Consider the following 17296-nt stretch of genomic DNA (forward strand, 5'->3'; position numbering starts at 1 on the left):
CGAGCCCAAATAGCCCAAATAGGTTTGAACCCAGAAACGTGCACCTGTGAGTCCAGTAGTGCTGTCATTATAAAGCCTGCACTAAGGACTACATTTTATGACAAAGGTTTTTAATACTGATACAAATACTGAGCAAAATATACATTGATCCAAGAATGAGGTTTTCTGCAATGCTCTGGACTCTTACCCAGCTATATGGGAGTGGCAAAATGGTGCAGTGCTGAGTCATTGTTGGCAAAAGTACTTGCTCCCTCAATTGCCAGCGCTGTAGTTTCAAGCCTCAGCACTGCAGTCACCTGATGCACTGCTATAGTTTGTTTTTAGGGCTAAAAGTAACATTCCCTACTCATCCTGTTTCAGAAAGACAGACATGCTTCACAGCAAAATGTACGTTTTGTCGTTACAGACTGACCTCATTGCCTTCCCTCTCTCTCCACTGGTTATCCCCGCCCCTTACATATGTCTCTTTTCCTCTCACCCTATCTCTCAATCCCTTTCTTAACAGCTCAGACTTGGCTGGCTGGCGCTGTCATTAATCCCTGCTGTCAGTGCTTTAAAAGGTTTGCGTCACAGTCATTACAGCCCTATAAAAGCCACGGTGATGCAGATCCCACTGTGCAGTCGACCCAGCAACTCCATCAAACATAGAGCTGCCTGTTTCACGAGTCATGAGTTCCATTGGTTACGACCCTTACTTTCCTTCCTCTTCCCACAAGAGGAGGGTGACGCTGCGCAGTGGAGGGTATGGAGGCAGTGCAGGAGGGATGGCATCCAGGTCGGTGTATTCCAGCCTCTCTGCCCCCCTCTCATCCCATGGGTCATCCCGGCTGCATTACCCAACATACAGCCGTAGCTCCTCCATGCTGCTATCTGCCTCTGGCTCTGCTGCCACTGCTGAACTGGACATAAGCCAGGCGGTGCAGGTCAGCACTGAGTTCAAGGCCGTGCGGACACAGGAGAAAGCCCAGCTGCAGGAGCTGAACGACCGCTTTGCCAGTTTTATTGAGCGCGTCCACGAGCTGGAACAGCAGAACAGGCTGCTGGATGCTGAACTGCTGATCCTCAGGCAGAAGCATGGCGAGCCCTCCCACCTCAGGTCCCTGTATGAGCACGAGATCCGCCAGCTCCGTGCTGCTGTGGAGGAGGCCCGCGATGAGAAACAGGCTGCTCAGAACCACAGGGACCAGATGGAGGAGGTGCTGCAGAGTCTACAGGGCCGTTATGAAGAGGAGGTAGTCAGCAGAGAAGAGGTAGAAGGCCGTCTGATGGATGCAAGGAAGAGGGCGGATGAGGCTGCTTTGGGCCGTGTTGAGCTGGAGAAGAGGACAGAGACACTACTGGATGAGTTGGCCTTCCTGAAACGTCTCCATGAGGGGGAGATAGCGGAGCTGCAGGCCCAGGTGCAGTACAATGCCCAGGTGTCAGTGGAGATGGAAGTGGCCAAGCCAGACCTGTCCGCAGCCCTCCGAGACATCCGTGTCCAGTATGAGAAACTGGCACACCGCAACCTCCAGTCAGCCGAGGAATGGTTCCGCAGCAAGGTGAGTGTGATGACAGAAGGCACCACCCGCAACACAGACAACGTTCGCAGTGCCAAAGACGAGGCCGGGGAGTACCGGCGCCTGATCAAAACACGGAACCTGGAGATTGAAGCATGCCGCGGGATGAACCAGTCCCTGGAGAATCAGCTACAAGAGATGGAGGAGAAACAGAGTGCTGAGATCGCAGCCCTACAGGTCAGTGTCAGTGCCAGAGCAGCATGAATGAAAAATGTAACCTGTCTAAATATCTGCATCAGCATAAGTAGTGTAGCAGACTCTGCTGAGCCTAATCCTTCAGACAAATGCGCACAATGAATATTCTACAGAAATGCTGCGTAATGCATCCTTTACATCAACAAAGTAAGTTTTGGCCTATAGAATACGTTGTTTGGTCATGATGTTTGGAAAAACCTTTACATACATCAGATATATTCCACAATCAACACCTAATTAATCATATTAATGATATCTCCAAAATAGGAATCAATTGGCCAGCTGGAGGACGAGTTGAGGACAACTAAGAATGAAATGGCCAGGTACCTGAAGGACTATCAAGACCTCTTGAACGTTAAGATGGCTCTGGACATCGAGATAGCAGCTTACAGGTCTGTAACTCATAACATTAGACCCGCATGTTGTGTCTACTTCGCAGAGAGGAACTTCCTGCAGAAGTTTATAATTGTACCATTACTATATGATCATAGATTGGATTATATGTGTTTTACAGTACAACAAATTTAACTGAGTGCCAACCAGGGCCATCTCTTGTGATCTATGTATCTATTCTGTTTCCAGGAAGCTGCTTGAAGGGGAGGAGAATCGCTTCAGTGCTGGAGGACCAGGGGAAATGTCCAGTGTCTACTCCCAAAGCCTGAGTGTTGCCCCATCCTACAACCGCCCCATGTTCTTCATGCAGTCCAGCCTGAGCTCTGCTGCCCCCTACCTACGCATGTACAGCTCATCATTCTCCTCTGCGGATGAGATTATAGCTGCCAGTCAAGCACAGCCTGCTGAGTCAAGTCCTCAGGAAGAAGAGGGGGAAGAAGAGGAGAAGGGAGTCGAGGAAGCAGAGGAAGAGGAAGAAGAGCAAAAAGCAGGTCAGTGTTGTCTAGAGATTGAATTCATGTGATTTCACTTCTTTTTTTTTAAGGTTTTGAATTGTCAAGTTCATTGCCTACAGAGGTTAACAACAAATCACATTGTCTCTACAGGTGATAATGGAGATATGGAGAAAGAGGAAGCAGGGGAGCCTAAAGAAAATGGAGAAGATGAAAGCCAAGAAGGAGGAGATGGAGTGGAGGATGGAGCCACTGAAACAGAAGAAGGGGATGATAAGGGAGAAGAGGAAGAAAGCAAACAGGAAGTAGAAGTGGCAGAAGAAAAAGAGAAGCCAAAAGACCAAAATATTTAAATCAAGAATGAATGACACATTGTTAGTTCCCTATCGAGGTGCTCTATAAATAGATCAGTTCAGTACAATCAATCAGGAAACCACTGTATATACAGCAGAGGCCTTTATGTTTGAGTTCAAATAAACAGTATGGCTGTACACTGAGTGAAGCAGAGCATGAGTGTATGCATGTGTGTGCCTGCAAGGTGCTCTTCAGAACAATAAAAAGCAAATACCTGTATATGAAATATTTCAAAATAAATTCAATATGATTGCTTAATTATTGGGTGCGAGAAACAAGAGAGAGCATGTATGGAGTTTTGTGAGCAAATACTGTATTGTATTAGCCTGTGAAATATTTGTTTGAAAAACCTATGTGCTTTTCTGTCACCACAATATGCCTATAAGAACACCATTGTGTTCAATACTTGATTTGAAATGCCTTAGACCAAATCTTCTTTGTGGGATCCATGATGTACTGTACTGAACACAAATAAAGACATGAAACATGAATTATTGCACGACTCATATCACTACACTTATGAAGTTACTACTCATTTTCATGACTGGCCAGATGAGTCAGCAATAAGTGTATGGAGTGTATAGATAATAGCATTGGCGAATCAGGATGTTCTTTTAGAATAAAAGGGACGTGTATTAGAACAACTGTTTCAATTATAGGTTGGTTGACAGATGATGTAATTTCTCCACAATGTACCTACGACCTGTGTGTGTCATCTGAGAGATGCCCTCTTAGATGGCCCTTTGACAGACAATGAACAAACTTTGGAAATTGCTGGTAGTTTCCCACCTTGGTAGATTGTAAAACAATAAAGAACAGCTGGCAAAGGTAGAATTAAAGACATTTCGGTATTTATTTTTTCAAATTGACGGATAGTAAGTAGAGAGCAGGAGCCTTTGTGTGTGTGTGTGTGTGTGTGTCCTCATAAGGTCCTGTGTTTTTCCTGCTGGCTCACTCTCCTTCACATCACTGGCCATAATTCAGAAGTTTTATGACTCAGCTAAGTTGGTGCTGCACCAAAGAATCTGGCCAAATGTCTACTGATGGAGGATGCCAGCAAAAAGCAATTCCATTAGAGAAACAAGAGAGGAAAATCCTACTGCATTAAATCTTGACGGAGGAAGGTCCTGTTTTATTCCAGACACTCTTTTTGCACCACACTGGTGGCGGAAATGCACAGCCATTCATACACATACAGGAACACAGTATGAATGCTAAATGATTACATACATACTATGGGCTATATGTGACTTGTTGCTATTCATATCAAGTTGCATTTTGTGGCTGTGTATCCCCAAGAAGGAGAACACTTGTTCTTTCAAGGATATCAGTTTTACTTGACAGGGACACAGAGAGGGTCTTAATTTCTGCAGTGGCTATAAATCTTCTGACTGTTTGGCTAAAGTTCCCTCTCTTTAGTGGCACTGTTATGCTGAGATGACATATGGTTTGTCTGCCATCATCACTCTCTCTTCACATTTTTATTCATTTTATTCTCCAAAACAGTCACAGAGACTTTTATTCCTTTGTAATAAATGGCATAACCCACACTATGCTATTTACACCAACAATTGGACTACAATGCTACAGAGGTCTCAAAAGTTAAACTTAACAGCAGAACTGAGGGGAAGAAAACAAACATGCAGTCCTCTATGTTTGACCTTTGGCCCTGTTACATACAGTATTAGAAAGCCATCTCCCCAAAATCTGCAGCTGCCACCTCCTTCTTTTCCCCTCTGTAGTTTCTTTGTCCTCAGCTCACCCTATCCTCTGCAGCTCCTCCCTCCCTCCAACCTTCCCTTTCTTCCTGAAACAAAAGAGTGAATGAGGAGGCAGCATGCGTATCAAATTGATACCAGCACATATTCTCTGTATAAAAAAAGACAACAAAAAAGGGAAGTTAACAAGTTGGACTTAATGTGTATGTCATATAGCCACAAGGGTAATGTCCCAAAGCAAACATAACAACTCAAATCATCACCTGATTTGCTGTTGGGAAAACAATGTAAATATCAAAGTGTTGTACTGTGTATATACTGTAATACTCATAAGTATTTTAGCCTCCTTGGTTCACTGGAGAAATGCAGAAACATCCATGGGAGAAGGGATCATATAAGGGATCCCTGGTGAACTCATGATCTCATCTTTGAATAGATGGTTGGAGGACAAGAGTTGTTTATGATCGTCCTCTGATGCAGACACTCTACTCACTGCCACCTTGTTGACGAGGAAGGAGCACACCAAACAGATCAAATCAAGGTTTATTGGTCACGTGCGCCGAATACAACAGTGAAATGCTTACTTACAGGCTCTAACCAATAGTGCGAAAAAAGGTGTGTGTGTGTGTGTGTGTGTGTGTGTGTGTGTGTGTGTGTGTGTGTGTGTGTGTGTGTGTGTGTGTGTGTGTGTGTGTGTGTGTAAAGAAAGTAAAGAAATAAAACAACAGTAAAAAGACACAAAGACACTTGAATAATTTTGCACGCCCAATTTTTCAGTTTTTGATTGCACCTCAGCCACGCTCAAGGTTCTAAAAGATATCATAACCGCCATCGAAAAAAGACATAACTGTGCAGTCGTATTCATCAAACTGGCTAAGGCTTTCAACTCTGTCAATCACAACATTCTTATTGGCAGACTCAATAGCCTTGGTTTCTCAAATGATTGCCTCGCTTGGTTCACCAACTACTTCTCTGATAGAGTTCAGTATGTCAAATCGGAGGGCCTGTTGTCCGGACCTCTGGCAGTCTCTATGGGGGTGCCACAGGGTTCAATTCTTGGGCCGACTCTCATCTCTGTATACATCAATGATGTTGCTCTTGCTGCTGGTGATTCTTTGATCCACCTCTACGCAGACGACACCATTCTGTATACCTCTGGCCCTTCGTTGGACACTGTGTTAACTAACCTCCAGATGAGCTTCAATGCCATATAACTCTCCTTCCATGGCCTCTGAAGCTGGAGACTCTTACCTCCCTCACTAGCTTTAAGCACCAGCTGTCAGAGCAGCTCACAGATCACTGCACCTGTAAATAGCCCACCCAATCTACCTCATCCCCACACTGTATTTATTTATTTATTTTGCTCCTTTGCACCCCAGTATCTCAACTTGCACATTCATCTTCTGCACATCCTACCATTTCAGTGTTTAATTGCTATATTGGAATTACTTTGTCACCATGGCCTATTTATTGCCTTACCTCTCTTATCCTACCTCATTTGCACATGCTGTACATTCTACTGTATTATTGATTGTATGTTTGTTTATTCCATGTGTAACTGTGTTGTTGTATGTGTCGAACTGCTTTGCTTTATCTTGGCCAGGTCGCAGTTGCAAATGAGAACTTGTTCTCAACTAGCCTACCTGGTTAAATTAAGGTGAAATAAAAAATAAAAAAAATAGAAGTTGTAGTAGAAGAAAATTGACTACTTAAAAATAGAAATGGCCTCAATGGCGCCGTCAGTGCGCTCACATATGCCATAGCAGAACCGATACAATGAAGAGTCCTTAATGATTCTCTATGGTGTTTGATAGTAGTTGTATACCACTTCCTGAGTTGTTGTTTTGCCATTCAAGAAAAGTTATGTTGTAATAACAAAAGTCTGTCACATGATGGCAATATTGTGTTCCTTATTCACAGCTAGCAGAATTCCTTTTCATTTGACTGGTCTCTATGTCAAAGGATTTTAAAAAAATATTAATACATTAAAGTAATCCATTTGTGGTTGAGATTATATTTGTGGAAGGTTATAACATGGCAAAAGTGTAAACCTGAATATGACTAGAGATCTTTACTCCATGCAAAGTAAGGCCTACACTGAATCATAAACCTAAGAATACACAAATCACAAAAATGCTCGGATCAAACAAAACCGTGTCAAATTATTCAAAAGTATTTAAGTACATAAACCGCTCAATATATACCCAAGTAAGTGGTCCAATCTTTTAATCACTTACAGGTGTAGGATCTTAATTTGACAAGTTTCTCAAAACAGGGAAATAATCCTTCAGTAACTGGAAATGTGAATTATTGTGTGGATTAGAATTCATAGTAATTTTTTGTAGGGGTTGATACATGTTTAGTTAGGGCAAATCAAGTCTGAAATTTTAAAGAGAAAATTACACATTTTAGAAGCCTTTTTAAACCTTGAATGGAGTACGAGTTTGCATTTTCCCGCTGTGCAGAACATTTCCTGCAACAATGAGGTGATTAAATTATGATCCTGCACCTGTAGATGAAGCAGACAATGAGCAAGTCATTCAAAGAGAACAACATTCTCCAACATAAATAAACCTAAATGCTGTACTAATATACAATAACTGTCCCTAATACCTATATATTTACATGGTAGACGGTACAGTGTGTACAGTGTAATTACATTGTAGGTACCTTATCTGTATCTGATTTGTGTAGTTACATGTTAAAATGTTTATATGCATTAGATTTGTAAAACTAACTTAAATGAATTGTAGCTACAGTAAACCTTCTCTTAACACCCAATTATTATTGATTCTTTTTCTTTTGTTGTGACTTATTTTTGCAAATTCTTTGTATTGTGCATGCCACAAACATGGATAGCAGTTGTAAGTGCTATGCAAATGTATACCAAAACTGTACCAATCATTTCTCTACCACCAATCAGTTTTGGGAGAATCTACTTTTGAGGGCTGACTACTAAAGCCCTCTGCAGTTACCCTACTGTTTTGATGGGGGATATGACATTTTGCAGAATCAAATCAAGATATATTTTGTGATGGTTAGCAGAAACCAAATACTGTATAATGCAAAAAATGTCATAGCAATTGTCCTGGCCGAACCCGTGTGAAATTTACATGAGAACAATGACAGAGCAAAACGCACAGAGAAATCACCATAAAAATAGTGAGAGCTAAATCAAGCTGTCTAGGGGAAAAACTATGCAAATGGATGGCTAATGGTTATTGACAGCAACATTTGGTTGTGCAGTGCTAACAGCAACACATTATGTGAAGACAAAAGGCTAAGTAGAATAACAGGCCGGATCCACTAAACAGCTGCATCGGTGAGGAGGGGGAGGGTGGGGCCCATTGTCTTACGGGGAGGCTGGGGCCCATTCATAAATAAAATATCACAATCAATGCATGTATTGATGCAAACTTACACAGATAAATGCATGAATGGTAACCTCAGACAGACTCATCCTCTAAAATACAAACACTGTGTGCACCTGCTGATGATCAAGTAGGCTACTGCAATCATTTTCCTCATGTTATTTAAAACACACACACACACGCACATCCTCTGACAGTGTCCACTGAGGCCTACATCGTTGACAACAGGTCGATTCCTTACATTCCTGACCTTGAGGAAACAAAGCAGTCAATGGTTGAATCACTTAAAATCCAAAAAGTAAAAATCATTTGAATCAAATAACATATGGTAACGTCAGGCCTACTGTAAAAAATAAATAAAAAGTCACCAGAATATGCTCTATATCAGGGAGGAAGGTAGTCTAGGGTTTAAGAGTGTTGGGCCAGTAACCGAAAGGTTGCTGTTTTGAATCCCCAAGCCAACTGGGTTAAAACGCTGTCAATGTGCCCTTGAGCAATGCACTGAACCCTAAATTGTTCCTGTAAGTCACTCGGGATAAGAGTGTCTGCCAGATTATTTTTGTTTGAGCGGACTGGAACATAATTATAATATTTTTTTACACTGCAAATTGACCACAACTAAGCCCAAAAATAGATTGCATTTGAAAATAACAATAATTTCTTACCTTGATTACATTGAGACATGATCACATATTATTTTTATTTGTGGGAATACTAGGGAAAAGACTTCCTAAACTAAACACATTTTTAACAGATGTCCTGGTGATTTAAAAAATAATAATAATAATAATAACATCCCCAAAATTCCTTGCAGTCCAGTTTTGGCCCATAGGCCACCTCTGGCTGACCTATATTATAGTACACTCAGTGTCTGCATGGGTCTATACATGATACCTCTGCATTGTTACAGACCATTGCTCTCTCATGTCAGTCTAAGTTTATCTCGTGACAAAAATGTTGCTCCTACAACCTAAAATGTTTTATACCTACTTCTGATTGTGGCTATCATACCTTATCTCAGTAATGTGCCCAGTTTTATTTTGCACAATGGACTCTCATGGTGAAAGGTATGGTGTCCTAATGTACACTATACACGGTGTAGTGTAAGTGAGTTTCTCTAATCACTTATTTGAAGTTTGGTTCTATTGTTACATTGTCGTTATGTTACATTTGCCACATTTGTTCAAATGAGTGATCTTTAGCCTACGCAACGAGGCGCGGCAACGCTTGCTGCTGGGTTCAATTGCATAGCCCTAGTTTTCTCCCCTCCCCCCTTTTGAAGTCATGATGGCGAAACTGTAGTGTTCAGGACGAGAAGTGTCCCACCCGCACAGCAGTTCATCTATTTATTTATTTATCATTTTTACCGCAATGACCCGCTGGATTCCAACTAAAAAAGAGAAATATGGCGTTGGTAAGTTAGACAACTATGTCGTCTTGTTTACAATTGGGTTGTAATTCACACAGCAGACTATTTACTAGTTGGCCAAGGCAATTAAACTTGGAAGTTATGTAGCTAGGAATCTTTAGGAAAAGGCGAAGTTAAGCTACTTTGACTGTCACACATGTAGCTTAGGAATCCCTGAAAGAAAGTGAATGTTGATTCGATGTGAATACGTTTGGTCAGGGTGTGCTCTCTACGTCCATACAGTAACAATCCGTAAATCGAGTGGTTTGATTCGAAAATGAGCCTTGTACACGTCGTGCTGAAACTTTATTGCTAAGCCTATAGTTGGAAATGTGTAAGACATTGTGATTTTAAGCCTATAGTTGGAAATGTGTAAGACATTGTGATTTTAGCCTATCATATATCATGAAAACAACCTAGGCGCATAGCCTACATGAGTCACTTTAGTTTAGGCATGCTGTGTGGAACGTTATGTGAATACACGCCCTCAAGGTAAATCAAAACTAATGGGGAACCATTTCAGAGAGTATGATGACGTCAGTAGGCCTATAATATCGTAATTGGGTACCTGTTGTTTTTGTATTTAACCAGTAAAAGTCCATTCAGATGGTCTCTTTTGCAAGCGAGACCAGGGCTGCGTTCAGTACGTTTTTACGTTCTGGATCGTTCAATTGAACATAAACGGTGCTGTAATGTACGACCAGTTGGAAAACGAGGAGGGGTTGGTTGGGGAACGGTATCAGCATGGCCACTGCCCTTTAAAAACGTCACTCATTGTTTCAAGCCACACCCACCCACACGTACCTCAAAAAAGTCTGTGTTCACGAACGTACCAGAAAGTTTTGTGGAAACGCACCTCTGGCCATGAAGGCAGCAGCAATCAAATCAAATTGTATTGATCGCATACACATATTTATCAGATGTTATTGCGGGTGTAGCGAATTGCTTGTGTTCCTAGCTCCAGTGCAGTAATATCTAACAATACACATATCAAAAAGTAAAATCATGGAATTAAGAAATATATAAATATTAGGATGAGCAATGTCGGGGTGGCATTGACTAAAATACAGTAGAATAGAATACAGTATATACATATGAAATGAGTAAAGCATTATGTAAACATTATTATGTCAATGTATACAGGGCAGCAGCCTCTCAGGTGCAGGGTTGAGTAACCGGGTGGTAGCCGGCTAGTGATGGCTATTTATTAGTCTGATGGCCTTGAGATAGAAGCTGCTTTTCAGTCTCTCGGTCCCAGATGTAATGCTGTGTAAGGCTGTGGCTCGGGTGGTTGTCCTTGATGATTTTTTTGGCCTTCCTGTGACAACGGGGGCTGTAGGTGTCTTGGAGGGCAGGCAGTGTGACCCCGGTGATGTGTTGTGCAGACCGCAGCACCCTCTGGAGAGTCCTGCGGTTGCTGGCGGTGCCGTTGCCTTACCAGGATGCTCTCAATTATGCATCTGTAAAAGTTTGTGAGGGTCTTAGGGGCCAAGCCACATTTCTTCAGCCTCCTGCGGTTGAAGAGGCGCTATTGCGCCTTCTTCACCACACTGTCTGTGTGGACCATTTCAGTTTGTCTGTGATGTGTACGCTGAGGAACTTGACGCTTTTCACTTTCTCCACTGCTGTCCCGTCGATGTGGATAGGGGCGTGCTCACTCTGCTTTTTGCTGAAGTTCACGATCAGCTCCTTCGTTTTGTTGACGTTGAGGGAGAGGTTATTTTCCTGGCACCACTCCGCAAGGGCCCTCACCTCCTCCCTATAGGCTGTCTCATCATTGTTGGTAATCAGGTCTACTATGGTTGTGTCGTCTGCAAACTTGATGATTGAGTGTGGCCACACAGTCATGGGTGAACAGGGAGTACAGGAGGGGGCTGAGTACCCACCCTTAAGGGGTCCCTGTGTTGAGGATCAGTGAAGTGGAGGTGTTGTGTCCTACCTTCACCACCTGGGGGCGGCCCATCAGGAAGTCCAGGACCCAGTTGCACAGGGTGGGGTTTAGACACAGGGCTCGAGCTTAATGATGAGCTTGGAGGGTACTATGGTGTTGAAGGCTGAGCTATAGTCAATGAACAGCATTCTTACATAGGTATTCCTCTTGTCCAGGTGGGATAAGGCAGTGTGCAGTGCAATGGCGATTGCATCATCTGTGGATCTATTGGGGCAGTAAACAAGTTGAAGTGGGTCTAGGGTGTTAGGTAAAGTAGAGGTGATATGATCCTTAACTAGCCTCAAAGCACTTCATGATGACAGAAGTGAGTGCTACGGGGTGATAGTCATTTAGCTCAGTTACCTTAGCTTTCTTGGGTACAGGAACAATGGTGGCTCTCTTGAAGCATGTGGGGACAGCAGACTGGGATAGGGAGAGATTGAATATGTCTGTAAACACTCCAGCCAGCTGGTCTGCACGTGCTCTGAGGAAGCAGCTAGGGATGCCACCTGGGCCGGCAGCCTTGCGAGGGTTAACACGTTTAAATGTCTTACTCACGTTGGCCACGGAGAAGGAGAACCCACAGTCCTTGGGAGCGGGCCGTGTCGATGGCACTGCGTTATCCTCAAGTGGGCAAAGAAAGTGTTTAGTTTGTCTGGGAGCAAGACGTTGGCATCAGCGATGTGGCTGGTTTTCCCTTTGTAATCTGTGATTTATCTGTAGACCCTCTCACATATATCTCATGTCTGAGCTGTTGAATTGCAACTCCACTTTCTCTGTACTGACGGTTTGCCTGTTTGATTGCCTTACAGAGGGAATAACTACACTGTTTGTATTCAACCATATTCCCAATCACCTTGCCATGGTTAAATGTGGTGGTTCGCGCTTTCAGTTTAGCGTGAATGCTGCCGTCTATCCACGGTTTCTGGTTTGGGTAGGTTTTAATAGTCACGGTGGGAACAATATCCATCAATACACTTCCTGGTGAACTCAGTCACCGTGTCTGTGTATACATCAATGTTATTATCCGAGGCTACCCCAGTCCGCGTGATCAAAACAATCTTGAAGCATGAATTCCGATTGGTCAGACCAGCGTTGAATAGACCTTAGCACAGGTACTACCTGTTTGAGTTTCTGCCTATAGGAAGGGAGGAGCAAAATGAAGTTGTGATCTGCCGAAGGGAGGGCGGGGGAGGGCCTTGTAGGCATCCCGGAAGAGAGAATAGCAGTGGTTGAGTGTTTTCCCTGTGCGAGAACTACAGTCAATGTGTTGATAGAACTTCGGTAGCGTTTTCCTCTAATTTGTTTTGTTAAAATCCCCAGCTACTATAAATGTGGCCTCATATGTGGTTTCCAGTTTGCATAAAGTCCAGTGTAGTTTCTTGAGGACCATCGTGGTATCGGCTTGAGGGGGAATATACACGGCTGTGACTATAACCAAAGAGAATTCTCTTGGGAGGTAATATGGTCTGCATTTGATTGTGAGGTATTCTATGTCGGGTGAACAAAAGCACTTGAGTTTCTATACGTTATCACAATCACACCGCCCTTCTTCTTCCAGGAAAGTTCTTTATTCCTGTCTGTGCGATGTACTAAGAACACAGCTGGCTGTATGGACGGGGACAGTATATCCAGAGAGAGCCATGATTCCGTGAAACAGAGTACGTTACAGTCCCTGATGTCTCTCTGGAAGGAGATCCCCGCCCTGCGCTCGTCTACTTTATTGTCCAGAGACTGAACATTAGCGAGGAATATACTCTGAAGCAGTGGATGGTGTGCACGCCTCCTGAGTCGGACTAGAAGTCCACTCCGAATACCTCTTCTCCGCCAGTGGCATCTTTGAGCAGCCTCTGGGTGTAAGTTAAATTGCCCTAGGGGGTGAGAACAAAATATCAAATTTGGGAAAGTCATATTCCTGGTCATTGTGCTGGTGAGTTAACGCTGCTCTGATATCCGAAAGTTATTTTGGCTGTATGTAATAACACACAAAACGTTCTGGGCTAATAGTGTAAGAAATAACACACACAAAAACAAAATACTGCAAAGTTGCATAGGAGCTAGAAGCAAAGCTGCCACGTCTGTCGGCGCCATCTTGCAATCAACATTACACAATTTAAAAATGATATTATACAATCGCAACAGCAACAACTCGATCCAGCCTACAGGAAATATTAACATCCTGAACAGAGTCTTGCACCATTGTTTTAAACACATTGAGGCTATGTTATTTGGTTGATATCACTGTATCAATCAATAACACCATTCATAGATAAAAAATAAAAAAAGAAATTTAAGTTACGTGGAAATTAATCACAATTTCATGTGGTTGTTTTTCCTTCATTGTTTACAAAACATTGAGATGTGTAAATATAATAGGCCTACAGATTTCTGAATTTAGCAGGACAGAAAATAACCACAATCTCATAGAATGTTTTAGGTCTCATGTACAGAATGTTAATTTTGTTCTGACACTAATTTGGGTTTCAACTTTGTTTGAACATGGATATTGGCATCATTCTAAAAAATAACAATATTCTAGTAAGGAATGCCCTTGACTTAGCTTGCCAACCCCCAAAGTAGCTAGCATACCTCTGTGGAATGTTGTGTTCAAGTTCTTGTTCATCTTTTGCTATGTTTGGTAAAGACCACAGACATGTCATTGTCAAAGGGGGACTGAAGCCATACTTTGTATTGTTGCTGTTCCACTACATTTTCCCCCCATTTTGAATATGACTCCATGCAACTGTATTGGTTTGTTCTTATTCGGGTAGATACCGTTTGAAACAGACACTACCTTTTAGTTATGTTTGTGTAATGCTGATACAATCAGAACATCCATGAAGCTTGTTGTGTGTCAATTGCTGCTAAACCCTAGTAATATTTGAAAATAAGACATACCCCTCACTTATGGACTAGCCTAATGTCTGTGATACATGTACAATGTAGTCGACCAATGTGTAATCGTCAAAATGCCAGTGATAGTGTAGAGGATGTCATTGCTATAAAATGAAAAGATTGACAATTTATTGATATAAATGTACTATCATCACTCATCAGAGCACACATGCATTTCATACAAACAAAGAGGTATAATGGGTTTGCACTCAAAAAGATGTTACATAAAGCTTACGTTATTATTCAATGTTTTAAATTATTTTCACTGCATCAGGGATAGTGTACACAGACGTTTTGGCTTTCCAGCCTTCTTCAGTGTGTCGGTACAATAAAAAATGTCTAAACAGCATTTGTAAAGAACAGCAGATGGGCAGCAGTGCTTCTAATCAGGGTTGTCACTCATCTACCAATCAGGCATGTGGCTTTTCTGGTCTACCTGTATATAAATTAGTCACAAAGAAATACAGAATTTTAGGGTACGGGAGGGTGCACGAAGGGCAACTCACAAATCAATCGCCCCAGGTTTCCGCTCACCAAAATACATTATATCAATTAATGAGATAGTCCACCACAAAGGACATCAGGCAAAGTCGTTCATAAATATGTGGGGCCAACTCATAAACAATACTTAAAATCTGATATGGACAGTGTTCTTCTATAACAGTCTGAATGTGGCTTTTAGGAAGGAGGTGAAATCTAATTATTTGTTTAAACCGTGTGGAAAAATAGATTTTAATTTATATATCCACATGGCTTCTCTTTTAGAGTAATTTGTTGTCATAGTCACCTCTTCTACGTGGTGGATGAACTTTTTAGATCCCGCAAAAACGCAATTCTTTAATGGAATGATTTTGCTCTATGAAGTGTCTTGCAACTGGCGAGATGATATCTTGACGTCTAATAGTGGATTTATGTTCTCCAAGATGTACTTTCAAGGTGCGGGATGTTTTTCCAATATAAATCTTATTACAAGAACACTGGTAACATATAAATAACTCATTTTAGTAGTGCAAGTTCTACATGATTTTATCTCAAGTCTGAGGGCATACTAAATTAGAACATTTCCTTATGGTGCTACAAGAGGTACAAGCTCTACAGGGGAAACATCCTTTTATAAAGGCCTCTTTTTTCTCTCTGACCACATCTGATCAAACCAATATGTTTGATAGATGTCTTGATCGTTTATAATTGAATAAAGGTGGATTCTGGAAGGCAGAATTGAAATATGAGTCTGATGATAATATGTGCCAGTGTTTCTTGACAATAGACTTGATGCCATTACGGCTATCATTGAAAGTAAGTATATAGTTCACAGAAAACAGTTTATTTTGTTTTTGTTGGAATTTGTTAAGTAACTGGCTTCTGTTCAAGCTTTTAACTTGTTTTTTAGCTTAATCAAGCCAGGTATCGGGATAACCTCTCAAACGACAATACTCAAGGAGAGAATTTGATTGTCTGTCATATTTTTCCTCTGTGTCACAAATGCGACTCAGTCTATGACGTTGGCTTACTGGTACCTCTTTTTAGGGGAAGAGGGTGATAACTATCAGCTGTCAATATAATATTTTTATCTGTAGGTTTTCTGTGAACTGTAGTACTTAGAGATTGTCCCTTTAACAAGTACATCTAAGAAATGTATAGAGTTAATGTTATTTTCCATAATGAAGGAAATTGATTGTACTCTAGAGTAATTGTAGTTAAGATATTCATTTAATTTTGGAACCTGTCCAGATCATAAGGCAATCGTCTATATAGAGGATCCAATATTTAACATGATCTTTAAGGATTATTTACATAAATAAAATGCCATTTGAATTTCCTGACATGCATTTCAATCTGATTTGGTCAGATTATAGAGAGCCGGTAGGATTTTGACAAGAGGCTGTCTGTGTGTGTGTGTTTATATGTAACCTCAGCCAGGGATGTCACAGGTTGAGATGCAAAACAGTGCGAAGGAGCTGCACTGGTGAGCAGTGCTGAGGCACAGACAGTAGCGCTTAGCGGTAACAGTAGTGCTGCATCACAACATGCTTGGCGTGATTTTTAACCACGGGCAGATCTCTGCTGTTGCCAGGCATTTCTCTGGACAGTCAGAACGATGTCAAGTTGGTGTCACTCTGCATGACCAGAGGGAGATGTCATTTCTTTGGTATTTTTTCTTTGCTATTGTTTCTGAGTTGGCAGAGGGAGTTTTAAAGTGGAACTGACAGCATTTTAGCAACATGAAATGTTATTCAAGTCTGTTTATATACACCCCCAGGAAGAATGACACTTTTAAAAACATTTTCTGACAAGCGAGCACTTAGATATGGTAATTTTCACTTTTCATAAATTCTTAGAACGTCTGGGAATTACGTATACTAAAGCATTTGTGAAAATTCTATAGAGGGAAAGCGTAAATAAAACCGAAAAAAGCCCATCTGTCTCATTCAGGACCGGAGTCTACTCAGACCCGTGCACCATAGCCAGCCAGAGCTACAGTAGGCCTTTATGCAAACAAGCCATTTACCACACAGACCTGCCATCGTTCACTTTGAACTGGACTGTGTGCTTACAGGCAGTTACAACAACACGAATTTAGATCATTAGAACACATTCCCAAAAGCTACAACATACACCTGGATGAATTTCTGCAAATATGTCAATACCACGGAAGTCCTCTTACTTTTGGGACCATTACAGTCCTATTTATCAAACAGCCATAAAAATTAAATAAACTGCTAACTGGCTGTAGTTTGCTAGCTACTTCCAGACACAATACTATTTTACTCGCCCTAGCTGGTTATCTAGAGCGATCGTGACTAACTTACTTTTTTTGCCTACATTTACTGACACCGGTCATATTCAGCAAGTGTTGTGCGTTCATAAATTCATAAGTTATTCCAGTTATTCTACGCTCTGGCACAATGATGAGAGTGCTCTGAAATCAGAATAGATAGTCAGTGAATTTGCGTACGCAGTGAGATGCTAGCTGGATAAGTCTTTCAAGTTCTTGCTTGCTAACCTGCATCTCTAGCTGTG

The 17296-nt window shown here is 41.7% G+C and overlaps 2 protein-coding genes across 3 annotated transcripts in view; both read left to right on the forward strand.

Moving 5' to 3' along the window:
* The first annotated feature begins 606 nt into the window (after positions 1-606).
* LOC112262951 (neurofilament light polypeptide) lies at positions 607-3453 on the forward strand. The gene is made up of 4 exons (XM_024438851.2): positions 607-1736; positions 2022-2146; positions 2337-2638; positions 2753-3453. Exons 1-4 carry the CDS (start codon positions 669-671, stop codon positions 2950-2952), a joined length of 1695 nt encoding a protein of 564 aa, XP_024294619.1. The 5' UTR covers positions 607-668; the 3' UTR covers positions 2953-3453.
* Positions 3454-9305: 5852 nt separating this feature from the next.
* Positions 9306-17296, forward strand: part of LOC112262949 (dedicator of cytokinesis protein 5) — a 34916-nt gene continuing 26925 nt past the window's right edge. For both annotated transcript variants that reach the window (XM_024438849.2, XM_024438850.2), the window contains exon 1: positions 9306-9456. In XM_024438849.2, the coding sequence (XP_024294617.1) occupies positions 9414-9456 (43 nt within the window). In that variant the 5' untranslated portion in view covers positions 9306-9413. The remainder of the gene's footprint in view (positions 9457-17296) is intronic.

The sequence above is a fragment of the Oncorhynchus tshawytscha genome, linkage group LG12, assembly GCF_018296145.1.
Source record: "Oncorhynchus tshawytscha isolate Ot180627B linkage group LG12, Otsh_v2.0, whole genome shotgun sequence".
Classification (NCBI taxonomy): Eukaryota; Metazoa; Chordata; class Actinopteri; order Salmoniformes; family Salmonidae; genus Oncorhynchus; species Oncorhynchus tshawytscha.

Bases quoted from the DNA above. Each gene is read 5' to 3' on its own strand.
- LOC112262951 (XM_024438851.2), top strand. From the start codon at position 669: ATGAGTTCCATTGGTTACGACCCTTACTTTCCTTCCTCTTCCCACAAG. The intron at 1,737-2,021 runs GTCAGTGTCAGT...TCTCCAAAATAG, and splicing joins CTGAGATCGCAGCCCTACAG to GAATCAATTGGCCAGCTGGA. The intron at 2,147-2,336 runs GTCTGTAACTCA...TTCTGTTTCCAG, and splicing joins ATCGAGATAGCAGCTTACAG to GAAGCTGCTTGAAGGGGAGG.